Consider the following 26939-nt stretch of genomic DNA (forward strand, 5'->3'; position numbering starts at 1 on the left):
TCCTAGGAGAAATCTGGACTTACACGCACACTCGCTTGTCCTTGAAACGAGTCTCACCAGCACCCTTGCTGCAAGTCTTGTCCCGCTTTTGTACGCTGATTTTCCTTTGTAATAAAATCCAACTGACCAAGTGACCGGGAGAGGGGCAGGGGAGACGGCGCTGCCCAGCGCCGCTGTTTGTCGTTCCTCTTCGGCTCCGACCATGTTGCTGTGTGATTCTCTCAATTGGTTTAAATTGAGGCAAAACTGAAGCTCTACCAATGAATTGTTTAAAATAATCTTAAAAAAAAAAAAAGAAAGAAAAAAAAAACACATTTTTGTATTAAAATTGCTTGCGGTAATAAACAATCTTGCCTCCAACTTTATTCCGAAGCATTCGCTTCTTAAGCACGGGCGAGGGAAGGAGGGTCGGGGGGATGGATGGAGCCGGTACCGGGGGGTTCTGAGAGTGGCGGAGGGAATGGGGGTGCCCGGCGGGATGGATACCCGGTGCCCGGCGGGAGGGATGCCCGGGACAACGGGTGCCCTTGGAGATGCTCCTGCCGGGACGGGCGCCCTGCAGCGCCCCGGCCCTACCGGGACTGCGGGTGCGCGGGGACTCCCGGTGCGGGGCGGCGCCGGGGCCGGGACCGTCCCTCGCCTTGCCCGGCCGGGGCGGGCCGGGGCCGGGGCCGGGGTTGGAGCGGCGCGCGGGGGCCGGTCCGGTCCGCGGCGCTCCGGTGCGTGCGGGGGGCGGTGCCGGTGCCGGTGCCGCTCCGGCTGCGGGCGGCGGTGCCATGGGGCGCGGGGCGGCCCGCGCGGCGCTCGCGCTGCTCTGCGCGGCCGCCGTGCTGTGGCAGGCGGGCACGGGCAGCGTCCTCCGCCGCCGCCTGCACGCGGGGGGCTTCCCGCAGCGGCGCCTGAGCGGCGGCGAGCGGCGGGACGTGCAGCGCGAGATCCTGGCCGTGCTGGGGCTGCCGGGGCGCCCGCGCCCGCGGGGCCCCGCGGCCGCCCGCGCCGCCGCCGCCGCCGCGCCGCTCTTCATGCTCGACCTCTACCACGCCGTGGCCGGCGACGAGGAGGAGGCGGCCGAGGAGGAGCCGGTGTCGCGGCCGGTGCTCACCGGCCTCAGCACGCAGAGCCCCCCGCCCGGCAGCGTCGTGAGCCGCGCGGACACCGTCGTGAGCCTCGTGAACCTGGGTGAGCCCCGCGGCGCGGAGCGGGGCTGCGCGGCCGGCGCCGGGCGCGTCCCCGCGGCGAAACCCCGCGGAGCTCCCGGCTCTGCCGCCCCGGAGCAGCCGCGGAGGTTTCGCTGCTCCGAGAAGCTGCTGCTGTGCGGGGATGGCTCGAGCGCGGCGGGGGCCGCACACAGGAGGAGCTGGAGAAGGGACAACGCACTGGGGTGGCACTGGGGTGTAACGCGGTCCCCATGGGCACAAGCCCAGCTTGGTCCTGTCCCCAAGCTTCAAAGAACTGGGAGTCTCCAGGCCGGGTGCTCTCTGTGTTGTTGCACAGCAAAGGGGAGCTGGAAACAACCGCGGGATGGGGCAGGTGCTGAAACGCCTTCAATTAAAAGAGCAAATGCGGAGCAAGCGCCAGGTTTCAGCGACTTTGGAGCTGCACACGGAGGGGCTGAGCTGTGGGACGGCTGCAGTTGCTCATGGTGTGAGGAGGCTGCTGGTTGCAGGCGCAAGGGACCAACGCTCAGGGGAAAAGGAGCAGGTGATATTCAGGGTTTCCTCCACCCTAATGCAAGATGCAACCGGTGCAAGGAGCCAGGTGCTCCCACCGGGCACCCCAATTGCAGCGTGTGCGCCAGGGGCACGATAGCAGCGTGGGGAGTGCGCGGGAGGACCAGCCGCTCGCTCCTGCCAGCACCAGGGTGGACCAACTTACCAGCGCTGGGACACTGAATCACGGCGCAAAAATAAAATACTGGGGCTTGCTAATTACTGCTGGAATCCTGTCCGGCTGGTTGCTGAGCCATCGGCGCTGTGCTCTGCGCCGGAGCAGGGCGCTTCCCAGGCCACCTCGCTCGATCCAAGCCCATGCGGGATGCAGGGGACACCGTGACCCTGGGGACAGAGCCTGGGGCAGCCCAGCAGGGCTGGAGCTGCCGGGACAAGGAGATGGGAGATGCAAAAGGTCCCTTAGCAGCAGCACAGCCAGTGCAAGGAAGATTTGGGAATGGGTTTCCAATCCCATCTCTATTCCATGCAAGCGCTTCCGAAAAGCGCTTTAAAACGAGCTGTGTCGCCTAAGCCAGCGGCGCTGGGAGGCTCCGGCGGAGCGAGGGCTGCGGCGGAGCCGGCGTGACGGCCGAGCTCCCGTGGGCGCAGCCGGGGCGCGCGGCTGCAGCCTGCAATTTGAATGGCTTTGATTCCTGCGGCCCGGCATGCTAACGAAGGAAGCTCCCGTGGGCGAGGGCTAGCTGGCATTTGCCTGCGTAATTCCCTGCATGGATATTTTTCCCGGTGTGGGGTGGGGGGGATGCAAATGGGCCAGTTTGACCCAGGTCTTTCTACGAGCCGCTTTGCACAGGCTGCGACATTGGAGCTCCGAGCCCAGTGCCAGGGTAGGCTCTGAGGTTTCCTTGACGCTGGGGCCTGTGTTTTTGATGCCGACTCTCTTTGCAAAGCAAATGCAATGAGAACATCCCTGGCTCTGGCCCCCAGGGCAGCACCCGTGGGTGCCAACACCTCTGTGCAAGCACAGGGCTTTCAGGGGGTTCCCTTGGGTGGCTGCGCCCCATGCAGGGCTCAGCCCATTCATTAAATGGAAAAAATAGCTCCAAAACAGAAAAAAAAAAAAAAAATCCCCCTTTCAGTGCCTGCAACAACCGTGCGCTTCCTCGGTGGCCGGGGGTGTTTGCACAGCTGGCTGGAAGTGGTGGCGAAGTGACTCGTCCCGGGGGACGGAGGATCCGCTCGGGAACGCCGCACGGAGCTCCCGGCTCCGCAGCGCTGCTGGAGTTCATCCCACCCCGCTGCAGCGTCGCATCCTCCGCGCATCTCCCTTAGCCCTATTTTAAGAGCCAGAGCGCTTTCATGTGGGCCGATCTCCTGGCATTTCCTTCTAATTTAGTGTCCAGAATGATCGTGGGGACCGTTCGGGGCTAGTAATTATGGCCGAGGCGACGTTTATAGAAGCAGTGTGTGCACAGGGCCGTTTGCAGTGAAAATGCCCCCAAAAATAACCCATGGGATGAGTGAGCGCCGGCCGGGAAGCCCAGAGGTGCCGCAGCTCCCCTCATCATGCACGTACTTATAGATGGGTGTGTGTCTGGGGCCATATATATATATATATATACACACATATGGATTTATGTATATAGCTATATTTAGGGGAGCTCGAATCATGCTTGGGATGTTGGGACGGGAGCAGCATCCTTGAGGAGGGCAGATGCCAAGGGAGAAGGAAGCAGAAGTGCTTGGGTTGGGTTTTATTTTATTTTAGCATCGCCGCGTCCGCAGCCCGGCTCGTCCGCCCACAGGGAGCTGCGGCTTGGCCCGAGGCTGATGGAGCCTCCAAAACCTTCTCCTGCTGCTGCTTTGGGATTTGGGGGGAAAATATGGACCGCATCCCCATGTGCAAAGCCTTCGTGCAGGCAGCCCCTGTCCCAAAGCCTTTGAGAGTCTTTTTTAATGCCAAGACAATGCAGAGCCCGTTCATTTTGCCCCTGCCTTTCAAAGAGGCTTTTCCCCTTTCCAAAATTCTGGATTAATAGCCACAAGAGCAGGGATTGCTCCAGGTTTTCAGCCCAATTTGCAGCAGCAGGTTGGGTTGGTGAGGAGCGTGGCTTCCCATGGGCTTGTTGGCCCTTCCCATTGCCAGGCAGGTTTGGCCAGGAATCCCCCGGACTTTCCTCCTTGGTTGGCTCCAGCTTATCCCTGTTTTTGCTCCCCATTTCTGGAGCATCTTGGCCACCTCCAGAGAAGACGGGGCCCTGATGGGTCCCCTTGTCTCTCACAAATGTCCCTGTGGGTTGGCTGAAGCTCAGTGGTTGGGCTCAAAGCTGAGGTTTCCCCACGGATCCGTCCTCTCCCAGTTAACTTCCCACAGGGTGGAACATTCCCGGCCAGGGAGAGGGTCCCACTGCCGGGCTGTGTCCCACAGGAATTCAGCCATGTGTCCGGCTTGCGGCTCGGCTACGGCAGATGCGACATTTTCGGGTAAAACCTCAGTAATTGCAGCTGTTTTGGGTTTCCGGAGCCTGTGCTTGTGTGAGTGAGATGCCGCTGCCGTCCCAGCTGCATTGTGCCTGCAAGTGCAGCATTCCTGGTGGGAATGCTGTCCATGCCGGGATGCGCATGGGGTCCTGGCGGGATGTGGGTCCCAAACCCGGGGCAGGAGGAAGCTGTGGCCGGGGGTGCCCATGGGGACGGAGCCGCATCCGCCCAGCCTGGGCTTTTTATAAATCCCGGCTTGCGGCGAGCCCAGCGGCTGCAGGAAATGAGCTCGTTCTTATTAAAAAAGAAGAAAAAGGGAAAAGCCCCACAGCTGCACAATTAAATTCCCGTCACCGAGTTTGCAGGGATGAGCCGCTCATTCCCCATGGGTGCTGCACTGCATCCCCGGGATCTTCATGGAGAGACAGAGAATTTGGATTTATTATCATTTGTTTTTTCCCCTGGAGTCGGTCAAAAGTTGCGCTAACAAAAAGCTGCATCTTTGGTTTGGGAGAACCAGAAGACGCCGGGGCAGCTTCGCGGCTTTAATGCCAGGAGCGGGAGGAGCTTTAGTGGCTTCAATCCCCTTCAGCCATGGCAGACGGGAATATTTTTAAAGCGTAATTTGATGAAAATAATTACATAGTATAGACACTGGGTGGGTACGTATTACCATAAAGAAACACAGTGTGTCTTTGTTTGATGGGCTTAATTTAAATGTATTAAAAGAAAAAGATCACACGTTGTTTCCGCTTTCAAAAATGCCCCAGATTCCTGCAGAAAGGAGCAAAAACGGTTTGGGCTGTGTCAGGCGGCGGCTCCGGAGCGGGATAAGGTGTCCCGGGAAGGGGAGCTGGGATTTTGGGGGTGCGGAGCGGCCGCCTGACGCTGTCCCCCCGCAGTGGAGCAGGACCGGGACGTGTCCTGGCCCAGGCCCTACTGGAAGGAGCTTCGCTTCGACCTGGCGCAGATGCCCCCGGGCGAGACGGTGACGGCGGCCGAGCTCCGCATCTACAAGGCGCGCGGGGGCAGCCGCCCCGCCAACGGCACCCTGCGCGTCCGCGTCTACGAGGTGGCTGCCGAGCTCGCCAGCAGGTGCCCGGGATGGGGACAATTCCCACGTTTGCGATGATGCATCCCAGCTGCTGGAAAAATCCCCCTGGTTTGGGTGTTTTTGCTCACCTGGTCTTTTTTTTTAACCCGTGCTTTCCCCAGGGAATCGGAGTTGTTCCTGCTGGACGTGCAGGACCTGCAGGCCGGTGCCGAGGGCTGGCTGGTCTTCGATGTCACGGCCGCCGGCAACCACTGGTTCAGGGGGCACCGGCACAACGTGGGGCTGCGGCTCTACGTGGAGACGGAGCAGGGTGAGAATCACAGAATCATAGAATGCTTAGGGTTGGAAGGGACCTCTAGAGATCACCTAGTCCAACCCCCCTGCACACGCAGGGTCACCTAGAGCACGTGGCACAGGACTGCGTCCAAACGGGTTTTGAAGATCTCCAGAGAAGGAGACTCCACAACCTCTCTGGGCAGCCTGTTCCAGTGCTCTGGCACCCTCACTGTTAAGAAATTTTTCCTTAAGTTCCTATGGAATTTTTGATGTTTCAGTTTCCGGCCATTTCCTCTAGTCCTATCAGTGGCCACCACTGAAAAGAGACCATCCCCATCCTCTGCACTCCCTCCCTTGAGGTATTTATATACACTGATTAGATCCCCTCTCAGCCTTCTCTTCTCCAGGCTGAACAGGCCCAGCTCCCTCAGCCTCTCCTCATAGGGCAGATGTTCCAGGCCCCTGATCATCCTTGTGGCCCTGCGCTGGACTCTCTCCAGCAGCTCCACATCCCTCTTGTACTGTGGAGAACACAGTGAGGGGGGTGTTTCCTTTTCTTTGGAGGATTCACTCATTTTCCACCCAAACGGGCTGCAGAGGCATCTCTGAGAGCGCTCGGGGCTGCAAAGAGCATCGTCCCCATGGGGAGGGCAGCAGCGTCTCCATCCTTGCAGGTCCCCAAAGCTGAAGGGTGACGGGCGGGTGGTCACGGGTGATTCCCGGTGACTCCCTGTTCCCGCAGGGCTCAGCGTGGAGCCGGCGCTGGCCGGGCTGCTGGGGCGCCGCGGGCCCCGCTCCAAGCAGCCCTTCGTGGTGACCTTCTCGCGCGCGAGCGGCGGCCCCGCGCGCCTGCCCCGCGCCGCCGGCAAGCGCAAGAGGCAGCCCAAGAGGAGCAACGACCTCCCGCACCCCAACAAACTGCCGGGGATCTTCGGTAAGCGGCGCCCGGGAAGAAACGGGGCCAAGGCCAAAGCTGGGGCAGCCCCGGGGCTGTTTGGCTGGGCGGCATTCCCGCGGGAACGCCGCTCCGGCCCAGCCGCGCTCCTCTCCCTGCAGACGACGGCCACGCCGCCGCCGACGGCAGGCAGGTCTGCCGGCGCCACGAGCTCTACGTCAGCTTCCAGGACCTGGGCTGGCTGGTAATGCATCCCCCTCCCAATTCCCAGAGCCGGGAAAAAACACATGGAAAAGTCCCGCTGCTCCGAGCAAGGGCCGCTCGTGCATCCGTGCGGTGCTGCCTCTTGCAGGACTGGGTGATCGCCCCGCAGGGCTACTCGGCCTTCTACTGCGCGGGCGAGTGCGCCTTCCCGCTGGCCTCCTGCATGAACGCCACCAACCACGCCATCCTGCAGTCCCTGGTGAGCATTCCCGCCGGGAAGCCTTTCCCAACGCCACCTGCACGGGATGCTCCGGGTTGCAGAATCCACCCCCTCGTGCAGAGGGGGGTCCCCGCCGGGCTGGGGGTCAGGCCGTGCTCTGTGCCCAGGTGCACCTGATGAAGCCCGACGCGGTGCCCAAGGCCTGCTGTGCCCCCACCAAGCTCAGCGCCACCTCCGTCCTCTACTACGACAGCAACAACAACGTCATCCTCAAGAAGCACCGCAACATGGTGGTGAAATCCTGCGGCTGCCACTGACCCCGGCCCCGCGCCGACGGGGAGGTTTGCAGCAAAAGCCAGGAAGGCTAAAAGAAATGCATAAGTAATGCTGTTAACCCCTTGCAGCCCTGTCCCCAAAGTGGATGTAAATAATATAAGATTTTTATTCTCTTACTGCACTTAACGAGACGTATATTTTATATATAGATTTAAATAGATATAAATATATATATATAGGAGAGCGCAAGTCTGTGGCTGGTGCGTTTTGCTCAGGGGCGTCGCAGCGGAGGCCGCAGGATCCCGGGCAGGGGAGGCTGCTCCGTGTCCGGCCGCCGCATCCCGGTTCCCCCGGCTCCGGCCCGCGGCGGAAACGCTGCCGGCCAGCTCGGGAGCTGGCTGGATGACCCGCTCCTGTTTACTGCAAGTTTTTTAAAAAAAACTCAGGCAATTGGGGGAAAAAAAAAGCCAAAAAAAAAAAAAAAAAAGAAAAGAAAAGACGTATTGAGCTATGACACTGTTTTAAAATAAATGCTTGTTTGGAAAGTAAACACGTAGTTTCTCTTGCTGTTTCTCTTTGCTTTTTAATAAATGTTGTGGCACGGCAGCGTGCTGTTCTGCGGAAATGATTCTGCAATGAGAAGTCCTCAGGATCGGCTAAAATTGTACCCGGGTGCCTGACCGTAACCCCGCGGCTCCGGGGCGAGCGGATGCGCCGGGCCGGGCGCGTCGCTGTTTGCACAGGCTGTTATTTATCTGCTGCGACTCGGGGACGGCAAATAACGAACCTGGCATAGAGAAATGCCCTATATATATATATATATATATATATATATATATATGCCTAAAACATACAAACATATATATATATATATGTGTGTGTGTGTGTGTGTGTGTGTGTGTGTGTGTGTATATATATGTGTGCGTGTGTGTGTGTTTGTGTATATATATATATATATATATATATATCCATCCCAGCCAAACCAGAGCCCATGGAAATGTTCAGGGGATGGTGAACTCGGTAAGAAAACGACATTCTCTTTGCCCTCCCCAAACCCAGAACAGCAGGGGAAAGTAGCAGGTGAATAAGAGCAACGGGCTGTTTCCTATGAAAAGGGAACACCCCTGGGTTGTAATTAGTTGGGCTGCCAAAAATGAGCAGCCACCACCCCAGCTCCGCAAGCGCCTCTTCCCAGCACTGCCCCGGCGCTTGCAAACCGTCCCCTGCTCCTGCCGGCCCCGCTCCAGCCTCAGCACTTTGGGGTTTTTCCTTCCCTGGCCCGAAGAGCTTATTCATTCCCTGGCGCTGCTTTTCCAGCCCTTCTCCCGGCACTTGCAGCACTAAGTCCCTGCTCTCTGTGCGGACGCGCCGGCCTCCTGCCTCCCTCTGCTGATGGGAGCAAACAGTGCAGAGCCGGAGGCCCAAGGCACCCACAGCGGAGCCCGGTGCTGGTTCTGGGTGGAGGACGAGCATGGAACCAGCCCCAGCTCCGCTCTTCTTGCCCCAGCTCTGCACTTCTTGCCCCAGCTCTGCTCTTCTTGCCCCAGCACGGGCAGACACTGCTGGAGCACCAGGGATTTGAGAAGGGCAGGCGCAAACGCAGCTCTCAGCCATTTGAAACGACCCCACGCAGCAGGAAGTCAAACGCAGAGCCTCGATACTTTTAAAATTAGCTTTATTTGCATCAAGTAGAAAGTCTTTATCGCACCCACCAAAGCCCTGGTCCCGCCGGCTCGGGGCTGCCGCAGGTTTCCCGGGATGTTTCCCGCTCTGCTCGTGACACAAGCGCCCACCCGGAGGCCGCGGGCGGCCCGGAGCCGAGCGCCCTCCCCGGCATCGGCGCAGCGGGGCTTGGCGAGCAGCCCACGGGGCCTCCCGATCCAGCCGGTTCTCCGGCCCCATCCCGCCTGCTCCGGGGGCCGAGGTCACGGGCACTCCCCGCAGTCCGAGATGATCACTTTCTGCTTCGGCTTCCCGTCCTTGGTGCCCTGAGCCTTGAAGAAAAGAGGAAAACAGGGCCAGGAGCTGCAGGCGGGGGCACAAGGGAGGCGGACAGCGCTCCGGCCTGCCCGCGCTGGCTCCCACCTCGATCTCCCGCACCACGTCCATGCCGTCCGTCACCTCGCCGAACACCACGTGCTTCCCATCCAGCCAGTCCGTCTTGTCGCACGTGATGAAGAACTGGGAGCCGTTGGTGTTGGGGCCGGAGTTGGCCATGGACAGCAGCCCTGCGATGAGGAAGGCTGGGGGGTCATCCCGGCGCTGGGGGAAAGAGCGCGAGCCCCCAAGCTGAGAGCAACTCCCTCCCAAAACCCCATCTCAGGCCCTGCAAAACACCAGATTTAGGAGCATCTCTGCAAATTGAAACTCCATACAAGCTGGTAGGAACAGATTATGCAGAGAGCAGCGCTCCCAATCCTGAAAGATGGAAATGGCCTTAGAAACTGTTAATCTTCTTACTGTTTGTAGCAACAGGGGCTCATCCAGTGTCTATAAGCACCTCAAGGGAGGCAGTGAGGAGGATGGTTCTGGCCTCTTTTCAGTGGTGGCCACTGATAAAAATAGAGGAAATGTCCAGAAACTAAAGTTTCAAAAGTTCCACAGGAACTTAAGGAAAAAATTCTTAACAGTGAGGATGCCAGAGCACTGGAACAGGCTGCCCAGAGAGGTTGTGGAGTCTCCTTCTGTGGAGATTTTCAAAACCTGCTTGGACGCAGCCCTGTGCCACGTGCTCTAGGTGACCCTGCGTGTGACCAGATGGACTAGATGACCTCTAGAGGTCCCTTTCAGCCTTAAGCATTCTGTGATTCCATGATCCCGACTGTTGCAGCTGGCCCTACCTGGCCCCGTGTGCTTCAGAATGAAGTTCTCGTCATCAAACTTCTTCCCGTAGATGGATTTGCCTCCAGTGCCGTTGTGGTTGGTGAAGTCTCCAGCCTGACACATGAACTGGGGGATGATGCGGTGGAAGCTGCTCCCTTTGAAGCCAAAGCCTTTCTCGTGGGTGCAGAGGCAGCGGAAATTCTCTGTTGGAAGAGGGGAGAGGTAAGAGCCCTGCGGCCCCGCGAAGCGACGGCCCCACGGAAGCCGCCCCTCTCCTCACCCACGGTCATGGGCACCACGTCCGAGCGCAGGAGGATCTGGAGCCGCCCGGCAGGTTTGTTGCCAATCTTGATGTCCATGTAAACCCGGGGGTTGGCTCGGGCTTTCTTAGCAGGAGGTTCGCCCTGGGCAGGGAAAGGGAAAAACAACTTTTCCTGTGTTCTCCCTCCAGAGATGGCCGGCCTCGAGCTCTCAGCCTTCAGCATGACCCAAACAGAGGTGGCGATGGCTTCAAAACTCCCCCACAGAAGTGAGCAGCAACAGCCTAACACCAACAGGGCACAAAACTGCAGAACTTTTGTGGGTAGCTGAATTTTTGGGGACACTGGCTCTGCCCAGGGCTGCCACTCACTCTTGGCTCCCTGTTTCTGAGAGCTCACAAGATCTGGAGGTATCTGAGATAATGATTTATCCACCCCACAAGGCCATTCAAGGAGCATGGGGGGAGCAGCTCCAGCTACTGTTCCCTCCTCTGCATAGAGGAGACCCCCGTGCTCTGGCTCAATTCTTTCTCCTACCTCCTGCGTTTCTGGTTTGGGGGCCGCTGCTCCCCCTTCCTCTGTGTTCTCCTCCAGAGTCTTCCCTGAAAACCTCTTCAGCCACTCATCATCCGACCAGACTGCAGAAGCAAAAGGAAGGGTCAGGGAGGGAACGGGGGCTCCGAGCTGGTCACCGGCTTGGTCTCCATCTCCATCAACTCACCAGGCCTGGACGATCCTTCTTTAACCCGCATCGGCTTGGCCAAGTTCACACGGATCGTCCTGCCAAAGAGCTCAGATTCATTCTGTAGAGGGGAAAAAAAAAACAAAGCCCACCAAAAGGTAAAAAAATGTTTTCCTTTCCAAAAAACCCTGCAGAGGTCAAAGAAACAGAGCTTCCTTCCTCTCCCTTCTCCTGCTTTTGGAGCAAGGGCCCCAGACCTTGCAACCAGACCCCTGGTAGCAACAAACGTGATCAAAGCAGGGACAAGCAGGGGACAAAGGCCCCGGTCCACAGCAGCACTCGAGCCCTGGTCCTTGCACCCACCCCATTTTGCAGACAGCTTTGGCCGCCACTAAACTTTGCTTGAGGTTGGGTTTGGGGTGATTTCCAGCTCATGCTTGTCCCCAACGGCAGCCGCTGCCGCACTCCCTGTCCTGGGAACGGGCCATCTCGGGCACAGAGAGGTGGGACGGGAGCCCAAGGGGGATTTCTGAGCCTTGCTCCTACTAGGAGGACGCCGAAGCCCCGCGCTGTGAGGAGCAGAGCGGCAGTTGTGCTTCCCAGGACCACGCTCGGGTGGGAGCAGGGACTGTACCATGTTGTCGATAGCTGCGGCGGCATCCTGTGCAAAGAGGAAAAAAAATATATATTATTGCCATTTCTTCACTTCTTTCTACCTGAGTTACTTGATCCCCTACACCAATACCTGCGAGAGGAGGAGAGAGATCTCACCTAATGAAGCCCTGGATATGCCAAGACTCCCCATGCTCCAACCCACCAGACAAACCCACCCACAGCTGCTGAAGACAACTGAGCTCTGGGGGCAGCAGGGGAGGGTTTGGAAGCAGCAGTGGCTTCGCTTCAGCCCAAAAGAAAACAGAAAAACTGGGAGCTTGCAAGACAGAGAGGCAACTTGGCTTCAGTTGCGTCTGCTTAAATCAACAAGACTTCTGCTGCCTTCAACCAGAGCAGGAGCTAGTTCAAAATGCCCAGAGGAAGAAGAAGAAATTCCCAATAGTATCTGCCCCTTTCTCACCTCTGCCAGCTCAAACTCAACGAAGGCAAATCCTCGGTGCTTCTCTGCGGAGAAAAGGAGCAGTCACCGGGAGCAGGGATGGAGAGAGCCTGGGAATGACGGGGGAGCCCAGGGTGAGAGGAGGGGACCCAGGGGGGTGGCCGGGAGTCCTGGGAGCCGGCGGCAGAGCCAGGGTGAAGCGGTGAGCCCTGGGATAAGGTGGGAGGCTCCGGGAGGAAGGGATGAGCCCCAGGATGAGGAGAGGAGCCTGGGGATAAGGCAGGAGGCTCCGGGAGGAAGGGATGAGCCCCAGGATGAGGAGAGGAGCCTGGGGATAAGGCAGGAGGCTCCGGGAGGAAGGGATGAGCCCCAGGATGAGGAGAGGAGCCTGGGGATAAGGCAGGAGGCTCCGGGAGGAAGGGATGAGCCCCAGGATGAGGAGAGGAGCCTGGGGATAAGGCAGGAGGCTCCGGGAGGAAGGGATGAGCCCCAGGATGAGGAGAGGAGCCTGGGGATAAGGCAGGAGGCTCCGGGAGGAAGGGATGAGCCCCAGGATGAGGAGAGGAGCCTGGGGATGAGGTGGCCAGTCCCGAGATGAAGTGCTGAGCCCCACGATGATGAGTCCCAGGGCCAGGCTGAGAGCGCTGGGATGCAGTGGGGAACCCTTAGGGCCACCAGCAAGTCCTAGGGTGACACCAGGAGCCCCAAAGCCACAAGCCCCCGGGCCAGCCCAGCAGCCCCATGGGGCACCCCCTTCACCCCGGCGGGCACGGGGAGCCCCCCGCTCGCCGGCCACGCACCGGTCTCATAGTCCAGCGGGATCTGGATGTCGGTGATGTCTCCGAAGGGGATGAAGGCCGCGTGCAGCACCTTCTCGTCCACCTCCTCGGCCAGGCCGCCTGCGGGAGCCGCGTTACCGGGCGCCGCCTGCCCCGCTCCGGGGCTGTCCGGGGACGGTCCGACCCCCTCCCCGCTCCGCTTCCCGCCGCTCCGTTTCCCCCCGCTCCGCTTCCCGCCCCTCCGTTCCCTCCCACTCCGCTTCCCACCGCTCCATTTCGCCCTGCTCCGCTCTGTTTCCTCCCGCTCCCTTTCCCGCCGCTCACCCACGTAGAGGACCCGCTTGGTGGCGGCCATCTTGCCTCCCGCCAGCCCCCGCGCGGCCTCCGCCCCGGCAGCGCTCGGCGGCTCCGCCCCGGGCCCCAGCGGCTTTTTTAATATTAAATAGCAATTAAATAGTAATTAAACGCTTTAATATAGCCCTGTTGTTGAGCAAGCCGCCGTGGCAGGGCGGTTTTAGGGCCCCGATGAGCCCAGCTTGTTTACAAAGCATTGAAGGAGCAGTCACCTTCTGGAGTGTCAAATACCAGTGTTTTGGGGGAGAAGAATATTAAATATTTATAAAAAGAGCCAAGTGGGATTTGCTCTCCTCTAGACTCAATAAATTGATCCAAAAAAGGCCAATGTGCCACTTGAAAAATACCTCTCACTGCTTCTGTGTCACCCAGTGCTGCAGAGTCACCCTCAACACCCTCAACCTGTGGCAGCTGCTCCAAAACAGGCCTTGTACAAAGTTAATGTGCCTAAAAATATCAATTGGAGGTGGAATTAAGTGATAAAGTGATTTAACTTGATATTTTAATTATGGAGCAGCTGGTCACCCCTCCATTTGATGAATTAAGACCCTGTAGCTTACTCTATTAGAGAAGAAAATACAAGAGTACTGAGAGATTTTATTTCTTTATTGATAAATGCTTTCCAGACTTCCCAACCTGGATTGCTCAGTTAAAACCAAAATCACAAAAAATAAAACAACTTTCAATCAGAAATCCTCAATGTCCTGCTTAGAAAAGACAAAGGGTAACTCTGTCCTGACCCCAGAGAAGCTTGCAAACTTAATTCTGGTTTTGGAAATCTAGAGCTTCATGGAGTTGGCTTTTTAAATAATATTTTAAAGATTAATTTACAAAATGCAGTATAACTATGTGATATGATACATGGCATTGAAGTCTGCAGGACAGTGAAGAATCTTCAAACATCTTGAGCTGATGTCTATGAAGGGGTTATTTGGCTTCTTTGCATCCTGTAAGAAGAGAGAATGACAAGTCCCCTGCACACACCGGTTTCGCAGCAGGTGAGTGAACGATCCAGCATTATGAACCATTAAGAACTCCGGTAAAACTTGCAAGGAAGAGAAGCTTTCCAGTTCTAGATAGCATCCATTGCTAATTCAATAAGACATTCAATTTTTCTAGTAGAGAAGCCAATTGCTGGAGCAACCCAGATCAACAATTTTAAAGAATTAAAAACCTTACACAAAAGTGAAACGAGAAGCAGCACCAGACAGACACAGACATTCCTGACACTGATACTTTAATATATATAGCAGGCAGATGATTGTCAGGATAAGAAATTGGTGTTAGCAACCTACTTTAGCAGTCTACTTAGTCTTAAAGTCATTGGATCATCTTAGGTATCTTTTGCCTTTATTTCCTGGCTTAGGAGCTTCAGAAGCCTCATCTTATTATCCTTCCCTGGCATGTCAGCTACTAGGAAACACTTCAGAAACCCATGCAACACATTTCTGATGCTTAAATATGAGATCTTTAAGTGCACTTCTACAGCTCCTGCCTTAATTCTCAATCAGAAAAAAAATGTGGTCTTTGAAAGAGTAGATTAAAAACAGTGCTGCACCTAGACCTACACATAGGCTTCAAGACAGACTGCATTCACTAACAATAATGCTTTATTTACCTAGATTCTGGAAATGTAACTGAAGCTGAGAACTGGGACACTCACCAGTCTTCCTGGTTTAAGAGGTAGCAGCAACCACGCTCACCTTCTGGGCAGCTTCTTTCTTGGCTTGATGAGCCTGCAACACTGCAACGGCCTCCTCCACCTTGGTAGACAAGTTATCCAAGGGAGAGCCGTTAGCATGACCAAGGTGTCCCAGTCTATGTCCCCTCTGAAGGAACAGGGCAATTTACCTTTGACCGAAGGGATTCTGGAGATTCTAGCATGTGCAGCAGCTCCGAGTTGTCAATCTCTAGCAGCATTCCTGTGATCTTCCCTGCGAGGCTGGGGTGCATAGCTTGAATCAGAGGGAACAAACGTTCCCCTAGAGCAAGAACAACAAACAACAGGGCAGTTCAGACAGGCCAGTTTTGATCAAGATGTTCTCCGAAAGCTGAGGGGATATCACAGGTCAGATGTGGTCTGTAAAAACAGGAGTTCCACTCACCCAGCATCTGTTTCTGCTCCTGGGGAGGGGCAGCAGCCAGCATGGAGGCTGTCAGTGGTTCCTGTCCCTGCACGTGTACTGCAGGCTGAGGTGCCTGCAGGAGGGCAGATGTGAGGAGTCAGGCACACACGCTCCAAATCCTGCTCTCAAAAACTAGATGTCACACGGTCAAAGTCTGAAAATATCCTGGGCTATAAAAATTGGACCTTCCACTCAGGCAAGTGCTACAGATAGAGAAAAGCACCCATGCCTGCTTTTTGTGCAGTGGTGTCTAGGGAGGCAAGTAGCAAAATTCTCACTATCAATGAGGGCACAAAGACATGAGAGAATGAAAGCTAGCAAAAGTGTGACTAGACGGTCAGGAAGAATATCCTTACAGCAAATTATGGGTAAAAAGGGCTTAGAATAAGACAGATAAATCAATTATTGCCCCCAGCAGAGATATGTGAGCACAACTGCACTTTTTTTTTTTTTTTTTTAATATAATTACAGTTTCTTCTTGTCTGGGTTATAAAAAATAAACTAGCTTGGAATTTCTGCAAAAACACTTTGTGTAAAACCTGCTGGGCTGCCTGCACAGAGTTCACAGAGCAGAGCACTATTACCTGCAAAGGCTGGACGGCCGGGTGGGGGCTGCGGACACTGGACGCGTATTTATAAGGAGCAGCTGCCCGGGGAGCAGGGGCAGCCACGGGCGGACGAGGAGCTAAGTTCTGTGCAGCAGAAGCAACGCCTGAAAAGGAAGAGTAGGCCAGAATTTCACACCACAACAACATGCAGCAAGCAAATTGGGGTGTCTGGCATTAACTATGCACTGCACAGTAATGCTGGTTTAGAAATTCTCCAAAAACCTATCGGTTTATTTAAAAAGAACTATCCTCTCCTGATTCTATACCTGCTTTTAAGGCATTTTCTACTTATTCCCCAGAATAAAGTGCATTTGGATGCTTTATTCTGAACACAGAGCCATTTTCAGAGTGGTAAATGTTGCAGAGCTGTAGAGATGAGTTCCAGGTGAAAGAAAAGAAACCCGTCTGGATTTCCACTGCGTTGCTATAGCACCAACTGTCCCCAAAACCTGCACTGCACAGCAAGGAATAGGAAAGATTCAGGTGCTGTCACTGCCCTTGCTCAAAGTAACCTTCTCCTACCCATGTTTAACAGCCATCTGCTGAAGTAAACGTCAGCTCTTAATAGCACCCTCCTTCCCCGCGACGGGGGAAGATCCTGGGAGCAGACTCCTTACCAACTCGCTGGGCAGCGGCCGGGAGGCCCCGGGAAGCCGGAGCGGTGCCGGCAGGGGCCAGGTGGCGCAGGGCCGGCCGTGGTCCCGACTGGCGCATGGCGTTCGGCATTCCCTGGAAGCCTGATGGAAGAAACGAGGGGAAATCCTCAGAACGGAGCTGACTGGCAATGAGGACGGTCAGCTACGAGCAGCAGGTTGGGGCTGTTCACGAACAGAGAGCGTTCCAGCTATTCCTGCTGGAAAGCACAGCCAAAAGGGCCATACGAGCAAAGCCAGCTCACCTTGAGGTCTTCCCCCTTGCTGCCAGCGTGGGTTAGGTCTCATCTGTGTCATCTGGTTGGGTGCATAGTAAGTGGGTCTGCTTTGAGCCTGAAGAGAGACGAGACAAGCTCAGAGGGAGCACCTAAGTGAGTAACAAGCTTCTTTTCCAGCATGTTTTGGCAGTTTTTCCCAGCACTCACTCAATGCACCTAAGGGCAGCAGCTCAAAAGCCACAGAATTAACTCCACCAACCCTGCACCTCTCATTAGGAGCTGCTTGCCTGGCCATAGGCACAAGACAGGCTCAATGGGCTGCAGCTGAACCAAAGGTCCAAGCAGGGTTAGAGCACCCATAAAACCACTTTAACTCAGCTCTGCTTACCTGGGGCACAGCAGGCATGAAATAACCCCCAGCAGCAGGCTGAAACTGGTTAATGATTGTGTTGGCAGGCAGGGCTCTCATCCCAGCAATGCGTTGCATGTACTGATTGGTTAGATGAGCTTTTCGCTCCTCTTTCCTTTGTGCAAGAGCAACGTACAGTGGCTTCGAGCCCACGATTCGCCCGTTCATCTCGGTCACGGCTTTCGTAGCTTCCTCTGGAGAGGAGAAGCAGACAAAGCCAAATCCTTTGCTCCGTCCATCTTCCAGCATCACCTGCAGTAAACACCAATTGCTAATGAAGCACCACAAGAACTTATATTCTCCCTCCACCAAGAAAAGTCAGATTCTCCAGGAGAACTGTTGCAGAGTTGTAGGGACAAGTATTCAGAGAAGTAAACACACCTGTCTGGATTTACTCTGCTTTTCTGTAAGCACCATGTGTCCCCAGGCCTGCACTAGGCAGCAAGGAATGGGAAAGATCAGGTGCAGCCCTTCAACGCGCACAGGGGAACAGTCAAGAGCAATTTCATGCTTGGAGTCGCTCAGGCATGTTGAGCTTTTCCTGCCTCCTCTCTTGGGGAGGCAATGGGAAGAGTTATTAGCAAAATCCTACCTCGACCCGCTGAAATCTACCTATTTCCTAGTCCAGATATTCTCAGAAGTTGAATAATCAAGGGAATACAAGAACTGCCCTTGAGCCTTTTGTCAGATAACAGTTTCTCCTTCAGGTCATAAACTCCAAATACCCCAAAAGCCCCAAATACCTTGGCACTTGTTATTGACCCAAACGGTGAGAACTCCTTCCTCAGTTTTTCATCATCTATGGTGTCATCTAGGTTTTTAATGTACAGGTTCACTCCCTAGAACAGAAAGAACAAGTGTGTCAACAAGGAGAAATCTTGAGTACATTGACTGTTAACACTCATCTCCCAAGCCTGTTAATTTAAGAACAGTTAGTTTAGCATAACTTTCTTTTTGTACCCCCAAAACCAAAGGCAATAGATGTTGCAAAGGTGTAGAGACAAGTCCCACTGTGGTGAAAGGGAGCCTGTCTGGATTTCCTCTGCTTTCCTGTTGCATCGCATGTCCCCAGTCCAGCACTACAGCAAGGATGGGAAAGATTCAGATGCCACCTCTAGTGCCATACAGACTGTGCTGTCTCTTCCTATCCTTCCAGGTATCCCCACAAAGGATCACAGAGGTTCTCATGTGCCCCCAACATCTTATCTTGTAATCTAGACTATGCTCTGATATTCCCTTTGTCCCCAGATCAAGTTTAAAAGTAACCCTATGGTTAACTTGCAGGATGAAAGTCCCACAGGATACGAGTGGCTTCCTTTGTGAAGCTCTCTGAAGTCTGACAGCACCCACACAACTTCAGAAGAGGAACAGACCTACCTGGTACCGGCTGATTCTCTCTTGCTTTAGCTGCTCAAACTTCCTTTTCAGTTCTGCCTGGCGCTCTACTTTCTTCTGTGCTCGGCCTACAAATACCATTTTCCCATTGACATCCTTTCCATTCATTTCTTCCACTGCCTGGGTGGAAGTTTCAAAGAGAAATTTGTCAACTCTTAAAAACAAGGCAGTAGCTGATGCAGCTAAAAGCCTGTCAAAAGCCTGTCTAACCAACAGCCAAGGTTGCCACATGATCTTTGTGTTACTCCCACATAACTTTAGTTTGTTTTATCCTGTGTTATCAGGAGAGACTATGCTGACTATCCACTATAAGTGCTGGACTAACAGCAACAATTTAGAAATTCCCCAGCCTTTTTTCTTGCAGTTAGCACCAAATTTTGGCAATCATATTATGGGGAAAAGAACATTTCTAAGCCGCTCTCTTACTCTAGACATCTTCCTTCCACCAAAACCCCCAACTATAGTGTTCTTCCAGCAATTATATTCTTTATTATTTTACTGTATTCCATATGGATCTAATAATCTGGAGAAACAGCAAGCTAGTGAAGTGCAAAAGGTTTTGAGTCTCAAAACCTAGATGAGGTTAGGCCTCAGGTAGAGTTTTATCTCATTTCGGTAAGAAGTAACAGGCTCCTGTGGTAATCCAGGTAAGTTTCTTCTTTAAGGATAACCAAGCCACGCAAGAGTTGCTCATACCTTGTTGGCATCTTCATGCTTTTCAAAGCTCACAAAGCCAAAGCCTTTGGATTTTCCAGTGGGGTCTGTCATCACTTTAACACTCAGAGTTTTACCTGTTGCAAAGGGACAGGGCTATTAAAACAAAATACAGAACTGTTTCAAGAGTATTAAACTCCATATAACAGCTCAAGCCTCCTCTCCCATCTGTTTGCCAGCCTCTGCCTCCTGCCCAACACGTGGCACAACTTGCCACATCTCAGTTCTTCCTGTTCATCCTCAAAATGACCCAGGTGAAGCTATACAGATGGTAGCAACACTGTCAGATTAACACAGGTTATGAAAATTACAGCTGCATTAAAATATGTTTTTATATTTACCATATTTGCTGAAGAGCTCCTTTAGTCTTTCATCATCCATGTCATCCCCAAAGTTTTTAATATAAACATTGGTGAATTCCTTTGCTTTGGCTCCCAACTCAGCCTCCCGCTCTTTACGAGATTTAAATCTCCCAACAAATCTAAGGGGGAATAAAAAGGGAAAAAACACATAACCAGATTGTTTTCAATAATGGGAAAAAAGGTATGTGTGATTTTCAGTAAGGCAAAAAAAACAGTGTGTAGTAGGAAGTAGGAATGGGGAAAAGGCAGGGTGAGAGGAAAAGAGGACAAAAGGCCACAGATCAGAGTCACTTGATATATGACAAAGAAGCAGCCAAAGATGCCCACCCGGCTCTGCAGTGGAGAGAGTTTTGGCTGCAGAAACCCACCCCAGCCCGCTAGGAAAGGTGGATCAAGGCTTGGTTAGGGCAACCCCGCAGCCCTGGGATGGAGAGAGAGCAGGCCGTGGCTCGGGCAGGGTCACTCACCAGCCCTGTAGTGGAGAGGTGGCAGGCCAAGGCTCGGGCCAGGAGAACCAGTGCCTTGTGTGTCCCTGTTAATACCGAGATGCATCACGGCTCATGCGCTCGCTGCTGCTGCTGGCTGTGACACTCACACTTTGCGGTCGTTGAGCAGCATGCCGTTCATCTTCTCGATGGCTCTATCGGCGGCATCCTGGGTCTCAAAGTGCACGAATGCGTAGCCCTTAGAGCCATTCTCATCACACACCACCTGGGCACAGGGAAGCAAACGGGACCGTCAGCTCTCTGGACACACATCACCTCCTTCCCCACGCTCACACTCAAGGCCTGCATGGGGAATAAGCTACTGCCGAGCGTCAAAGATAGACCCACTGTTTCCAGCTAGCACGTGTGGTCCTCAAAACTGACATAATTTCTCTGATCCTTGGCCTTTTGGTCAGCTCTGCCTTTTTAAAGATTCCCTCCCCTTGTGTTGAGCATATCTGATCTTCTCAATGGTGCAATGGACAAGCAAGCACAGCTCACCTTGCAGGACAAAATATTCCCAAACGCTGAAAACGTGTCATAAAGTGCCTTGTTATCAATGGATTTGTCCAGGTTCTTAATGAAGACATTCCCAACCCCTGACTTCCTCAAGGAGGGGTCCCTCTGAGACCACATGATGCGAATTGGTTTTCCTTTGATCACATCAAAATTCATGGTATCCAGAGCACGCTCAGCTGCAAAGAGAAGTCAAGAAGAACAGATTGCAGTGGCTTGTTAGAAAAAATAACTTCTTCCATCACCGGGGTGCTGCTCAGCTCATGGAGACAGCTGGGACAATAGGGCTACTTATTACTACATTTGGCTTGGTTCCTTTTCAAACTTGATGTTTTAAGGAAGGTCTTTGCAGCAAGATCACGAAACGTGCTTAAATAAGTACACAATAGGTTTAAAAGACAAATGGAGATGACAGGAATGCTTTAGCTGTCAAATGAATGTCAAAATGCCTGGGTTTTATAAACTAATTATATTCCTCATTAGGAAAATAGATTGCCATATGCATCAGAAGGAAAAGGGGAAAAAAGAACAAAAATAACTGTTTGACCTATTTGCTTTTCACAAGTCTCACATTTAACAGTAAGTATTTCTAATGAGAAAGAAGAAAAAAACCAATCATCCCCTATCAGTTCAGTGCCAGGGAAAACACACGTGAACACGAGGCTGGCTGGAAAGAAGATACGAGATAGCCCCTGCAATTCATGTGGCCCAAAAGTTATTCCTAAGGTATTTAGCCTAAGCATAACCGTACACAGTGGATAAAACCTTGGAAAATGACCATACAAGCTGTCTGGTAAAAGGGGAAGTGTGTTCTATCTGAATTTCAGGCTGCCCAGCAATGCCATCCTAACCTACACCAAACCCCCCTCCACGATTCTATTTCTGCTGCCTCCTGACATATTAAAAGGATCATTACGTACACGCACTGGGATCCTGTTCATAAAATTCAGATGCCTGGGACACTTCTGTGCCAGCAAACGCTCCCAGCATGGAGGGAGCGGAGAAAGAGACCATTAATTCCCAGCAAGAGGCAGGAAAAGAGGGATAAGCATAAAAAAAAGGAATATTAACATGGCAGAAAACTCTCTGATTTTTACGGCTCCATTCTTCTAACCCACGTCACCAAATGATACTTGCTGATTAGATTTCAGGAACATTTGATTCAAGGAAAATGCCAACTTGAATGTCTTCTCCTTTGCCATTGCAACTATAGTAAAAAATCAGCATTTCACAGAACTATCTGCAGAAACTCAGAGCATCCTCAGCTGGGAAACAAGTTCTGCTGGACTCCATTCCTGGAGCAGTCAGGTTTGCAAAAGAAAACAAAAGAAATATTAATTTAAGGAAAAAAATTAGCCCTGCTAGAACTCTATTGCTTAGTCAAAGGTGTTAAACTCAATTAACTGGCTTACTAAAATAACTCTTCAATTGCTATTCTGAACCAACACGACTCCACGGAGTTTTCAGCAGCCCATTCCTAGTAGGCGCTTCAGAAGGCGACCAAGTCCAGCTTGTCAAATTTGGCAATGTTTATTTATAGCAGGAAAGGTCCTCCAGAAGCATGTGTTGGCAGGGACACTAACTAAGCGTATATACCATTTGCAGCAGAAACAGGGCTCCTGTTGAAAGCTGCCAAGCAGATGAAGCAGCGGCACGCAACCAGAGAGAGGCCTCAAACTCCTTAGCAATTAAGATATATGCTAATTATGAACTTAGCCCCAGCTCTTTCAGGCTTTCAGCATTATTACCTAGAGGCAGACACTATTGCACTGCTGTTTCAGTAGCTTGCTTGCATTGCTTTATTTTCTATGCTGCTTGGAATTCACTCGAGCACTTTGTGTGAGCAGGGAGGTAAAAAAGCTCTAGACACACGTCTTAGTTCGAGGAAAGCTGCCATTCCCACAGGTAGAAGTGTAATCACATCACACCAGTACCCAGGAAGAGCTGTAAAGGAGCAGCAGGGGTGGTGGGAATGACTCAGACTAAAGAAATCCAACTCATTTCCTTAATCTGAGCAAGCACCTTCTCATTTTCTTCTATTTAAGCCACAAAGCTGCAGCCACTTCAGTTCCTGTATCTATTTCTCTCCCACTGGTTCCTGTCATCCTTCCAGCAGACCCAATTGCAACTCATATATAACACTGCACACACAGATAACCCCTTCCTTCTCATTCCTCTTCCCAGCCTTTTGGATAGGAAAAAGCCTCAAGTTTGCTTTAGGCCTCCAAAAACAAGCTAACATATGTAACTAACCACCCTTCCCTTTCAAATTCACACCTGCACTTATCTTTGATTTTAAGGAAAATAACAAAAAAAAGCTTATGTGTTTCTGTACACCTTTCTTTCTCAGAGGCACTTATCTAATCCCAGCTCTGGTTTCCTTCTTGGCTTGGGGAATGTGCTGTTTTCTGTGCATTTCCAGAATATCTTATCTTTACAGCTGTATTAAAGCTTCCCTGTTTCATCATCGGAACTGTCATGCTCGTGACTGTCATGGTATGAAACCCAAGAACGCAATTAGATTGCATGAGGAACATGAAAAAGGGGATTCAGCTTTTCTTTAAAAAAGCCTTTTCTCTTTCCTCTTGCCTTAAAGTCAAAAGAATAAATATTAAATACCATGGCTAAGCCTCCACAGCCCCAACTTTGAAGCCTTTCCTTAATCTGGCTATCACAGTATGGCAGATTCAGGGTTCAGCACTCCAGTTGCTACACCAAAGACCTGCAATCGAAGGCAGAAGAGCTCATTTCCATGAAAAATAACCCCTTTGCAGCAGACCACCAGCAAGAAAACTCATGTCCATGAGCTCAACACCCTTCCTGTGTCAAGCATCAATATGTTATCCAGCAAAACAAAGAAAAGTATAAGGGCTGGACCAATTTAGACACATTCTGGGACTACACAGCAGGTTTAGGATATGACAGAAAAATCTCCTGGTCATATTTGGTCATCCCTAACTAGAAAGGGCTCTGCTGCTATTTTGTGTTGAAATACTGAGTTGCTCTGTGGTCTCACAGCTTGGTTCTCTGGTTCTAAGGATATCCTATTTTCCCACCCAAAACAGGTAAGATGTGGTTCTCCTCAGGTTTAGGAAGTATTTACCTCTTTCCACTAGGGTGCCAGCAAAACGCAAGCTATTACACACTAGTTTCTTTAAAACTTGAAACCTAGTAACACTGCATCTACAGGGACCTCCCCGAAAAGAAACTTTATGCTAAAAAAGTAACTATTCTTTACTTTTATGTGCAACTTTGTAGCAATTTAGCAACACTCTATAAACCAAAATTGATCCCTACAAGGACAGGGGTAGAAAACACACTGCCTCTTTCCCAGACCTTTTGTAGAATGAACTCCAAGTGCATTTCTGGTCCTGCATTCCTGGAAAAAAAGGTTATGGGTTCTTTCCTTCTTGCTGAGGAGGTTTTAAACCATGCAAATGCATGGCTTAGCCTACAGAAAAAAAGCTCTTTGGAGAGGCTCATGAATGACATTATGCAGCGGGGTGAAAGCCAGCTTTTTAGGAGCCTGTCAAGGGAAAGGACCCCAAGCGCTCTATCGGATCCATCAGCATCCCAAGGAAAGGTGTGGAGGCTACAACAGCTACAACAGGTGGGAAGTCACAACCAGACTACAGTGTAGTCCAGGCAAGAGTTCATTCCATGGTCTCTACTGGTTTGCAGGACAGCAGGTCTGCAATAATGCCTCTATATTCTACATTAGAAAGAAAAATGGATTGACTGGGTCAAAATCTATGTAACAAAAAGATCATGATTTGTAGCCCCTGTCAAAAACCCTGTAAAGCAGGACAACCTATTAAAGGCTATAGGAGGGTTACTTGCAGCTGAAGCCTGGGGTGTTATGAACTGATTCTGGATTCAAGGAAAAAAGGCTTGGCTGTGTTTATCCCTGCAAATGACTATCTTATAAAGATACTACTAAGTTACAGCACAGAGCAATAAACTTGCACTAGGCAACAAGCAAAGGCTCTGAGATCTAGGGCGGAAAATGCTGACCCACTTTCCTTCCAGAAAGGACACGTTCCAGAATGACCTCTTCTGTTCCCATCTTTCATAAGCTTCTGCTGCTCTGGAATGCCTGCTCAAACAGGGGCCAAACTAGAGTATTAGAAGAGAGTCTGGGCATGGATTTTATGTGTGAGAAACCTGGTTTTACAGGCATTAAACACTGTGCCTTCTTTCCCATTATTGCAAGAATACCACAAGCTAGAAGACCCACCAGGCTATTTGCAAAAATAGCATGATCTGCAGCCTACCACATCTCCATCTTAAATTATAGGGGTGGGTAGTCAAAGACAGTTAATGGAACTGTTTGATCAGAGCTGACTGTTGTGAAGCTTTCCTGCCAGGACTGACAGTGTGGAGATCCACGTGGATAGCCCAAATCCTCACAGGAACAAAACAGAATATGATGATTATTCTCATGTTTGAATCGGAACAAACTGAAGTCTCCAAAGTTTTAAGTGAGAAAACAAAACAAAAACAAATTAAAAAGTCCTATCTGTGAGATATATTACTAAGGTGTTTGTAAAGGGTTTTGGAGCAGCAAATGTTCTAGTTCTGCAACTGCAAGTGGTTGCTTACACCATAATTGCAAAGGTACTTGGTAGCATATACAAACAGCAAAGGGTGGGTTGGAGGGGACTAAAAAGAAAAGGAAAGAAAAAGCCACAAATGCAGTCACAGATATCGCTTACCGTCTGCCGGCTGCTGGAAGTTGACATAGGCATAGCCCAGGGAGCGACGGGTGATCATGTCCCTGCAGACCCGAATGGACAGCACGGGCCCGGCGGGGCTGAACTTCTCGTAGAGCATCGCCTCGGTGACGTCGGGGTGCAGGTCGCCCACGTAGAGCGATGCCATGGGGTAGCTGCTGGCCGCCGCGTTCATCTTCTGCCCGCCACGCGCTCCCCGCGCACGCTAAGGTGGGGATTGCTTGAGGGGAGCAACGAGATTTTAAAACAAAGCTTGTAGCAAGTGTTTAATTAGGGGAGAAAGCTCAAAATCCTGCTGGAAAACCTCACTGAATGAGGCAGGTGCGCGGAGCAGAGGGACAGCAGCGATGCCGGGGGTGACCGCCCGGCCAGGCCACAGCACCAAAAGCGCCCGGACAGCAGGAGGCCTGGAAAGGGGCAAAAAGCAAAGTCAGACTTTTCCGCCCCAAAACCAGGGCTCGTAAATCAAGCCAAAACCCAAAGCCACTCCACTTCACTGCAGCATTTCCCCCTCCAGCTCCAAGACTGTGTCCCAATCACCTTAAAGACACTTCCCTTATTTTGCCACCCCCCTTCCCAGTACAACTTATCCCCAATTACTCCAGACCCAAGGCCACTTTAGGAGATTTAAAAGAAAATAATAACAGCAATAAATAAACCAAAATGAAGAAAACTAGGGAAAATAAGTATCCCTGCGGTATATAATAGCATTAACCTGCCTGTGGAGAGGCGGTTTCCTCCGTCGCGTTATAAAGCGGGGGCTCCCGGGCGGAGGAGGCCGCGCCGCGAGGGGGGCCGGGCCGGGACCGGACCGGGGGCCGCACTCGCCCGGCGCCCCCGCGCTTCGCCGAGCCCTCCCTGCCCCCGTAGAGGCGGCAGCGCCGGGATCCCGCTGCGGGCCCCGGGGCGGCGGCGGCGCTGGGCCCGAGTCACGCGCTGCGGGCGGAGAGGCGGCCGCGCGCGGCGGGCGCCCCTTTATAGGCGGCGGCGGGCGCGGGGCCGCGCGGAGGAGGCGGCGGGCGCGGCCCGGAGCGACCCCGGCTGCAGCGACGCCAGCGGGGGGGAGGACCCGCCGGCCTGAGGCGAGACGGGAGGAGGGCGGGAAGGGGAGGCCGCCGCCGCCATCCTCCTCCTCCTCCTCCTCCTCCTCCTCCTCCGCCCCCGCCATTTTGGCGCTGCCCCGCGCCGGCGCTGAGGCGGCGACATGGCGGCCGCGACCCCCTCAGCGCCGCGATGCCCGATCCGCCTCCTCGTTCCCTTCCCCACGTGGAGCGAGGCCTGAGCTCTCCCTCCAAACTTGCACTGCCCAACGTGGACATTCCCATCCCCTGTCCCGAGCTGAGGAATAACCCGATCAATAACACTGCTGGCTCCATAGGCCTTTTGTTGGAGAGCGGCAGGTTTTGGACAGTTAGAGTAAAACACAGTGGAGTTTGAGGAATATGTTTCCACACAAACCTCCCTTTTGCTTTTATTAGAACCATATTTAGTGACATTTGTGTCCCCTCCCACGGGGACGCTGCTTGCAGACTCAGCGGGAGCCTGGGCTCTTCCGGGACCTCAGTCCTTCTCACTCCTGAGACGAACTGAGGGATCCCCCCATTCCTGCTCCTCTCAGACACCCCAAGGCAGCTGGAGCTGGTGGCCGGAGATGCCGGAGATCCTCCCGGTTTTCCTTCTCAGGGGTACACGGAG

The 26939-nt window shown here is 52.9% G+C and overlaps 3 protein-coding genes and 3 non-coding genes across 6 annotated transcripts; 1 reads left to right on the forward strand and 5 right to left on the reverse strand.

Annotated features, from left to right (window-relative positions):
* The first annotated feature begins 776 nt into the window (after positions 1–776).
* Positions 777–7114, forward strand: LOC148593412 (bone morphogenetic protein 8A-like). The gene is made up of 7 exons (XM_088530977.1): positions 777–1179; positions 5051–5243; positions 5364–5512; positions 6221–6412; positions 6535–6617; positions 6726–6836; positions 6965–7114. The coding sequence occupies exons 1-7, from the start codon at positions 777–779 to the stop codon at positions 7112–7114; spliced, it is 1281 nt and encodes a 426-aa protein (XP_088387103.1).
* A 1882-nt stretch (positions 7115–8996) lies between these two features.
* Positions 8997–13035, reverse strand: PPIE (peptidylprolyl isomerase E). The gene is made up of 10 exons (XM_088531104.1): positions 12996–13035; positions 12693–12791; positions 11914–11957; positions 11473–11499; positions 10878–10959; positions 10694–10794; positions 10177–10300; positions 9914–10099; positions 9159–9301; positions 8997–9067 (listed from the first exon to the last, which is right to left on the reverse strand). The coding sequence occupies exons 1-10, from the start codon at positions 13024–13026 to the stop codon at positions 8999–9001; spliced, it is 906 nt and encodes a 301-aa protein (XP_088387230.1). The 5' UTR covers positions 13027–13035; the 3' UTR covers positions 8997–8998.
* Positions 13036–13938: 903 nt separating this feature from the next.
* Positions 13939–25424, reverse strand: PABPC4 (poly(A) binding protein cytoplasmic 4). Its single transcript, XM_010226356.2, has 15 exons — positions 25227–25424; positions 20497–20690; positions 20106–20221; positions 19490–19629; positions 19131–19225; positions 18417–18554; positions 17783–17878; positions 17019–17291; positions 16658–16745; positions 16377–16496; positions 15736–15863; positions 15131–15224; positions 14877–15007; positions 14689–14788; positions 13939–13972 (listed from the first exon to the last, which is right to left on the reverse strand). The coding sequence occupies exons 1-14, from the start codon at positions 25417–25419 to the stop codon at positions 14702–14704; spliced, it is 1893 nt and encodes a 630-aa protein (XP_010224658.2). The 5' UTR covers positions 25420–25424; the 3' UTR covers positions 13939–13972; positions 14689–14701.
* On the reverse strand, positions 16113–16246 carry LOC148593413 (small nucleolar RNA SNORA55). Its single transcript, XR_015913729.1, has one exon. It is a non-coding gene; the product is annotated as a small nucleolar RNA SNORA55 (small nucleolar RNA).
* LOC148593414 (small nucleolar RNA SNORA55) lies at positions 17374–17505 on the reverse strand. Its single transcript, XR_015913730.1, has one exon. It is a non-coding gene; the product is annotated as a small nucleolar RNA SNORA55 (small nucleolar RNA).
* Positions 18019–18148, reverse strand: LOC148593415 (small nucleolar RNA SNORA55). Its single transcript, XR_015913731.1, has one exon. It is a non-coding gene; the product is annotated as a small nucleolar RNA SNORA55 (small nucleolar RNA).
* Positions 25425–26939: the final 1515 nt, after the last annotated feature.

The sequence above is a fragment of the Tinamus guttatus genome, unplaced genomic scaffold, assembly GCF_059628265.1.
Source record: "Tinamus guttatus ecotype Peru unplaced genomic scaffold, ASM5962826v1 Tinamus_guttatus_pri_ptg000397l, whole genome shotgun sequence".
NCBI classification, from domain to species: domain Eukaryota; kingdom Metazoa; phylum Chordata; class Aves; order Tinamiformes; family Tinamidae; genus Tinamus; species Tinamus guttatus.

Excerpts from the sequence above, each read along its gene's own strand:
- PPIE (XM_088531104.1), bottom strand. The coding sequence starts at position 13,026 with ATGGCCGCCACCAAGCGGGTCCTCTACGTGG. Across the intron at positions 10,795-10,877 it reads AGAAGGATCGTCCAGGCCTG|TCTGGTCGGATGATGAGTGG; the intron begins GTGAGTTGATGG and ends TTGCTTCTGCAG. Across the intron at positions 10,100-10,176 it reads CGTGGTGCCCATGACCGTGG|AGAATTTCCGCTGCCTCTGC; the intron begins GTGAGGAGAGGG and ends CTCTTCCAACAG.
- PABPC4 (XM_010226356.2), bottom strand. The coding sequence starts at position 25,419 with ATGAACGCGGCGGCCAGCAGCTACCCCATGGCATCGCTCTACGTGGGC. Across the intron at positions 19,226-19,489 it reads GGAGCTCTTCAGCAAATATG|GTAAAACTCTGAGTGTTAAA; the intron begins GTAAATATAAAA and ends CCTTTGCAACAG. Across the intron at positions 14,789-14,876 it reads CAGAATCCCTTCGGTCAAAG|GTGGAGGAGGCCGTTGCAGT; the intron begins GTAAATTGCCCT and ends TTGTCTACCAAG.
- LOC148593412 (XM_088530977.1), top strand. The coding sequence starts at position 777 with ATGGGGCGCGGGGCGGCCCGCGCGGCGCTCGCGCTGCTCTGCGCGGCC. Across the intron at positions 1,180-5,050 it reads CGTGAGCCTCGTGAACCTGG|TGGAGCAGGACCGGGACGTG; the intron begins GTGAGCCCCGCG and ends GTCCCCCCGCAG. Across the intron at positions 5,244-5,363 it reads GCTGCCGAGCTCGCCAGCAG|GGAATCGGAGTTGTTCCTGC; the intron begins GTGCCCGGGATG and ends TGCTTTCCCCAG.